Below are 6,737 nucleotides of genomic sequence, written 5' to 3'. Positions count from 1 at the left end.
CTCAGGGAAATGGCTGAAGCCGCCATGCCGAGGGCGCTGGGTGCCCCACAGGCGGAGGGAAGCCGCCCCTCCGCACCCCGCCTTCCCACGCCAGGGCCGCTTCTCCCCCAGCCAGCTTGCCATAGGCTCGAGCAGGGACGGAGAGCAAGATGTCAGTTGGACTTGATGATCTTAGAGGTCTTTTCCAACCTTAATGATTCTATTCTATTCTGCGGCAGCTCAGGGCCTGGGCTTCAGGCTAGGCCATGGGAGCCTTTCCCTGGAAGGCTGCCTGGGCTGTGTCTTGTCTTGTATTTGCCTGTTTATCTGCTTAGTGTAAATAAAGGTTGGGGCTCGGGAAGAGAGGTGTAATCCAGCAAGTTCTTGCCTGGAGGTAAATTAGTTAATTCCTAGCCTGTAGGAAATGTTTAATGGTGGAAAACAAAGCCTAAAATGTGAAGTTAAGACACACATAAAACACCTGGCCAAACGAGTCCTTTGAAAGACCTACTTCCTGACCAGGAAATGAACTTCTAATTCAAATGGGGAAACGGGGGTAAAGAATGAGGTAACTTGGGGTTTAACCCTGGTTAGCAGCTCTGAAGGCCTCCAGTAGCTTGAGCTCAGTCTCGCTTAAACCACTGACTCGAGTCAATTCTTATTTTAGTGCAATTTAACTACATCGCTAGTTACCCCCTTAAGGGGGGAAAAAAAAAAGAAAAAAATGAAATGCAAAGAAGTCCTGACAAGTTGTCTTGTCTTTTTTACTGTGACCATTCTCAGAACAAGCCACTGTCCTGGCCCAACGTTCACTTCTTAAACAGTGTGTTAAAATGCATTCAAACAGACGAGTTTCTTAATGTTCTCATAACACACATCAAAGGTACAAGCGGTCAAAATTGAACTGACCTGCCCAGGAGCAGAACCATAGCCCTGCGTGCAATCCCAGCGTCGCGGAGCGCCTTGTGAGCCACGACCCTCCTCACCTTGCACCCTAAACCTGGTAAGATGGGGCTGGCACCCTAAAAAACCAGACTGAATTCCCAAAGCCCTGGGAACTAACAGATAAAAGCGCTTGGAGCTGCATTTCTCCCAGCAAAAACTCCTCCTCTCGCTTCTCGTCGATCCCGGTCTGCTCAGGACTTAATAAATTAAACCCAGCATATTGATATCCACCTAGAAAATGGTACATGCAGGATGGATGAGAGCACAATTTAGTATCATCACAGGAGGAAGGGGCGTTAACAAACAAGCTGACGATTCGCACGCCAGAGCCAACAGACTGGTGCCTCCGCTGCATGGATGCGGATGGCTGCCTCGCCCGGGGAGTTGCTCCAGAAGATCGTCCTAACTCCCACTGCAACCACATTCATACTGTCATTCCAGCTTATTTAAATCCACGTTGTACATTATACTCTTCTGGGAAAAGAGATGTGTGTTTTGGATTGTGTTATTCAGGAATATTCAGATTCACCTTTTACCTTAACCCAAAGGAACTTTAGATAGACCTAAAAATCAGCTGTATCTGCGTGGTTCATCAGCGCAGTAAAATCTCCGTGCCTGAAGAGCAGATGAGCGATGTTCTCTGGGATTTGGTCACAAAGGTAATAGTTTTGTTTGGGATTTGCTCTGGACTGTGCACAGACACACAACGAAACAGCATGTTCCAACAAATAAATATCGTGTATTATTTACACGTAACAATTTGACACAGAGTTTTTATTTCTTTATGTGAATAAAATTCAGTACACTGAGTAGCTTTCTGAAGGCCTGTCTCCAACTGAGCAAGAAATCTGGCTGGCCTGTGCTGCTTCAAGATCAAACATTCACTCATTTAGTATGTGAAGTATGCGCCAGACAAAGGGTCCATGCAAAGCGCTGCAGGATCCAGAGGGATTATGGTAATGTAGAATATGGTGTTACATTTTTTAATGTAGTTTTCCTATGAATAATTTCACCTGAAGAGGACAAAAGGACTTGCCAAATTCAAAAGTTAAATAACCAAGAAAAAAGTTATAATGATTCATGTAAATTTTACAGACTCTTAAATCATGTCTTGCACGCAGAGCCAGATTCCTTTCCAGTCACGTGAGTACACAAGGTAAATAAGCTTTGCAATTATCAGCAATTATCTCTGAAGTGATTCGTTTTCACAGACGGTATTTTTATGAAACTATACAAATCAGGTTAGCATATATCAGTGCAATAGTTATATTAGTTTTCTCTTTTAATGAAATAAAACTGTTGAATAAACAATTATGTTCCAGTGCTTATAAATATTAATATAAATCTTGGTCAGCTTTCAAAAGAAAGCTATTTTTCAAAAGACTTATTTGTCCCATAATATATTTAACGAGCCGTTGTATTGTCACTCAAAAGTGCATCAATTATACCTTGATAGAGGTAATTATACACAAAACAAATTATACACCCGTACGATTATCAAAAAGCTTGATAATATTCCCTAGCAGTAATCTCTGCATCACATGTTCCTGTACCTCCTGCGCAGCGTTAGGCAAACCCGACGTGGCAACCTCCGTCGCTGGAGCCGCCAGCCGAGCGCTCCCCGCGGGCTGCCTCCCCCTCGCCCCGCACCAGGCTGAGCCCTCCAGGCTCCCTCCAGAGCTCTCTGCCTGTCAAATCCAGACGCAGCAGCAAAGGAAAGCAAGGAGCAACAGCCATTGCTGGGTGAGCAGAGGTCTGACCCTGGAAACGCTTTAAAATTACAGGTTTTGACCCCCCGGTGCGTTACCAGCTGAGCTGCCGTAACTCCTGCCTTTCATCTGACAATGCTCCTGTCTCCACACTGTACAGGCTCCCGCTTCGTGCTCAGCTGATGTTTTATTCTCCCCAGGCACCCCCATCCTATCCGCTCATGGAAAGAAAAATATCCTTCTATGCGGGTGGGACCAGCAATTAGAGAGCCTCCGGGGTCATGGCTCTGCCATCAGTCACGCCTCTCAGACCATGGGTCCGTCTAGCCCAGTGTCACCCGGGAGAGGATGCCTCGACGTGGCAGTCATGAATTTCTCAGCCATCTCCCGCAACAAGGTGTCCAACACCTTTTCTGAATAGCACGGCTCCACACCCGTGTGAAATGCTCGGCACAAAACGGTGCTTGTAAGGAAGTCCACGTCGTCACCTCGTGGGTGCAGGCATTTCTTCCTCCGTTTACCTTTGATGCCACAAATGAGGTTAGAGAAGGAGCTCAGCTGTGAGTACAGGACGGAGGTGGCCGGTGCAAGGAGCAGGGGACGGTGCCTGCCGTGCTCTGCACTTGGGGCTGCGTCAGCCGCCGGGCAGTCGCGTCACCCACGCAGGCGGGAACTCAGCTCTCCCATGGGAATTAATTTCCCAGGACTTACCTATGCACCGGAATTGGACCCAAAAAAAAGCTATTCTGGAGGAACGTCCCATGGAGAGTTCTTCTAGAATAACTCTTTCCGGGTGATGATTAAAAATAGCTGAATTTAAGATGTAGGCAAACTCTAGTCTCTCTCAGTCCCGCATGGGTCAGGCACTTGGGTTTAGTGTAAGGCTGTAGAACACGGATATCTGAGGTTTTAGTCCCTTAAATAATGCCACTTTCAAGATGAAGACCTTAGTTAGGGAGCCTCTGGGCGAGCCCTTGCTCATGCCTTCGCCAAGGAGTCTTGGCTATCGGTCTAAACTGATGACAAAGACATCTGTGTCACCAGATGACCAGCGTTATCCACATTCACTTGCCCCACCGATTCCTCCATAAGGCAGACCTGATGAATGCCTATTGCTTTGGAAAGTATTAGCACTTATCTCCCTTTTACAGAAAAAAGTTAAGATTATTTTAAATATTTCTTGTGGTGAAATAGCAACTTGATTAAAAGCATTTCATAATCTGTTCCCAGCTTTAAAGCTATATGTACAAAAAACAGTGCAATACGTTTCGCTCTTGAGAAAATCTTAAATAAACACTTTCTCAGAGAGCGTAGGCAAATAAATTCCTCCTCATCCATACCATACACGCATTGTTTAGGGTCTCTCCCATGGAGCAGCATAAATACTATCTAGACCCGAAGCCTAATGCCCGTGTGGTTTTTCTCTCTGCAGAGGCTCTGGCATGAAGCGCAGGGACATCGAGCAGAGCCCGATGACGGCCAGGCTCACCGCCATGCAGACGCCCATGGACCCCAGAGTCTGCAGGGAGGAGGGAAGCAGCGAGGTGGGCAGGAGCTGGTCGTGGCGCTCGGCCATGTCCATCATGATGGCCTCCATCTGGAAGTGCGTGCTGATGATCCCACACACGTGGAAAACTTGGTGGCTGTGCCCTGCAACAAAGCCAAAAGCACTCACCAAGAAACTCCTCGGGCTTCATTAAAACACTGCTGTGAGGGCTCGGCAGACCTTCTGCATAGCATCCATGGCCTCCGGGCATCACATTTTTAAATATTTATTCTACTAATTTCTGTGGCTTTTATCATTGCGCCACCAGAGCAGAGAGATCTTCCTTTCCAAAATGCAGCCGGCTGTAATGGAAGCGAGGGAGGTGCTGCTGCGGTCCTGGCACACGCGACGTGCTAAGGAGCACCGTGCTTGCACGTGGCGTGGGGAACAGGGGAGATGCTGATGCGGCCAGGACTGCCGTCCAGTCTCCTTGGTGGCTGTCCCTGCGGTGCCCTGACGTGGCACTGTGAAGCACCGCTGTGCCACAGGTGAGGTTTTTTGCATGAGAAATGAGTGTTTTGCAGTCATGAAACGCTCTGTGAAACATTTTGGAAACAGCGTGCTTGCCGAGCTGTTTCCACTCTACCGAGGCAGGACTGCTGTATCTCGTATGTAGAACTACATTTCGCATTTCCAGCGGGGAATATATTATAACCTCTGGGAGTCACTCATGCATTAATGCACTTTCTTCCTGAAAATAATGAGAAAACAATGCCAACTCACCCTTTCAGCACTTACCGATATAATCAAAGTGTCCTGGCGCAAGTCTCTCTGGCAGATGGCTAGCAAAGATGAAGCAAGTGAGGAAGGCAAAGACGGTGTGCTTGTAGTGGACCAGGATCGCAGCCTCCATGCAGCTCTCCACTGCGCACAGGTAGAACTGCAGCGGCAGAGAGGTGTCCACGCAGGGGACCGTGCAAAGGGAAGAGGAGAACAACACATTTCTAAAGGCGGCAGGGCCATTCCCCGAGCGCCCGTCATCTCTGGCTGCCCGTCACCCAACAACAGGGCACGTGGTGCCGGACCCAGAGCTCAGTACAAGAGCCGTTGCCTCCATTTCCTGCAAACCCCAGCCCCACACCTCCTGTCCTGAGACCTCTCTAGAGCAAAATTCCCACCCTGTTCCAGTTTAGGAACTGGAAAACTTGCAGCTTTCAAAGGCAGTAACTTTCCAGCACAGGCAAAGGTTGAGCGCGGCGCTTTGAAGCGGAAGGAGTCTGCCTATCAATAGGTGCAGGAAAAAATAACCAAATCTCTTTTCCTGCCAGAGTTTGTTTTCCTTTAAAAAAAAGACCAAAAAAAAGGCTGGCATATTTTCCCAAATATTTTCAGACTAAGATGAGGTAGCTGTTATTTCCAACCCTGCAGCAAGCAAATGTCTTGGTGCTGTGAATATGGCCCGTGGGAGGCATACCCTGTAGAAGAGAGGGATGCTGTCGAAGAGGTATGGGTACACAAAGGCCAGGGTGCGGGAAACCTTGCTGAACCTGGGCTGCTCCGCCTCCAGAAACCTAGAGGAAAACAGAGAAGGTAGCGCGGCAGATTAGGCTAGCGTAAGCGCTGGATTCCGTTTGTCAGTCGCTGGCTGGGGACTGGGAGTCGCAGTATACAGGCTGCACGTACATCCTCCCACGGGTGACTCTGAATTCAGCCAGAGCAGCGTGGTTTTTGTCTGCGGAGAGGATTAAAGCTGCCACCACCCTCAGCTCACGTGGCTGAACCTTCCCTGGCTGAACCCTGAGCTGGAGGAGGAAGGATTTAGGGGCCACCCTCCCCTGTTCTATGCTCCGGCTCTCGCAGGTGCGTCTCTGCAGCTCTGAAAACAATCTTTTTTTAACATCGCCCTGGCGTGGCTGATTTTTGTTCTTTTACCATTGCTCATTAGCCATTACCCATCAGCGGCTAGGAACAGAGCTGGCCTTTAAACAGCTGCTGCCCCGACGTTGTTTTTAATGGAGTTTTCACTCTTTGTTTTGAATCAAGCTCTCGGAGCGCAGCAATCAAGAGGAATACATCTGTCTGCCTTGGTTTGGAAGGCTTTCGTAGGTAATGCAGCATTCAGGCTGTGATTGTCGCTCTTCGTTAATTAAGCTGTATTGCAGTTGATGTCTGAAATGCATGAAATCTCGCAGCATCCTTTTTTTTTACATCCTGCCAAGACTTTGCAATTGTCATTTCAGAGAATGCACAGAGAGAGTTACTGAAAACACAAAGTAAAGTAATTTAACAAGTTACTTTTTAATGACATCACCATTATAATGGAAGCAGCAGCCTGTTTGTTACAATCATATTACATATGAGGAGGAAAGCCTGTGTCTGTAACGGGCAATAATATTCTGCATTTTGTTCCCCAGGAAATAGTGCCGCGGAAGTGTAGGACATACTTCATAGCTGAAACCACAACAGAATTGAGCACCCAGGTCCCAAAAAACCCATTATAAAACCTGGAGCCGGGTCGCAAGCCGTGTGCCGAGCTCTTGCCGCACAGGGAACACAAGTCAGCCAAAACGTGGGGACAGAAAGCGCAGGGGAGCCTCAGCGGAGCCCGGAGCACACGC

At 48.2% G+C, this 6,737-nt stretch overlaps 1 protein-coding gene across 1 annotated transcript in view; it reads right to left on the bottom strand.

Annotated features, from left to right (window-relative positions):
• Positions 1 to 4,035: 4,035 nt before the first annotated feature.
• LOC104623141 (membrane progestin receptor gamma-B-like) overlaps positions 4,036 to 6,737 on the bottom strand; it is a gene marked incomplete at its 5' end in the record, with an annotated part of 3,475 nt that continues 773 nt past the window's right edge. The window contains 3 exons of the mRNA XM_010290133.1: positions 4,036 to 4,283; positions 4,918 to 5,059; positions 5,594 to 5,690. Of these exons, the coding sequence (XP_010288435.1) occupies positions 4,036 to 4,283; positions 4,918 to 5,059; positions 5,594 to 5,690 (487 nt within the window). The remainder of the gene's footprint in view (positions 4,284 to 4,917; positions 5,060 to 5,593; positions 5,691 to 6,737) is intronic.

This window comes from Phaethon lepturus, unplaced genomic scaffold, assembly GCF_000687285.1.
Source record: "Phaethon lepturus isolate BGI_N335 unplaced genomic scaffold, ASM68728v1 scaffold35046, whole genome shotgun sequence".
Taxonomy (NCBI): Eukaryota; Metazoa; Chordata; class Aves; order Phaethontiformes; family Phaethontidae; genus Phaethon; species Phaethon lepturus.
The sequence above is the reverse complement of the archived record's forward strand: the minus strand, read 5'-3'. Positions and strand labels throughout refer to the sequence as shown.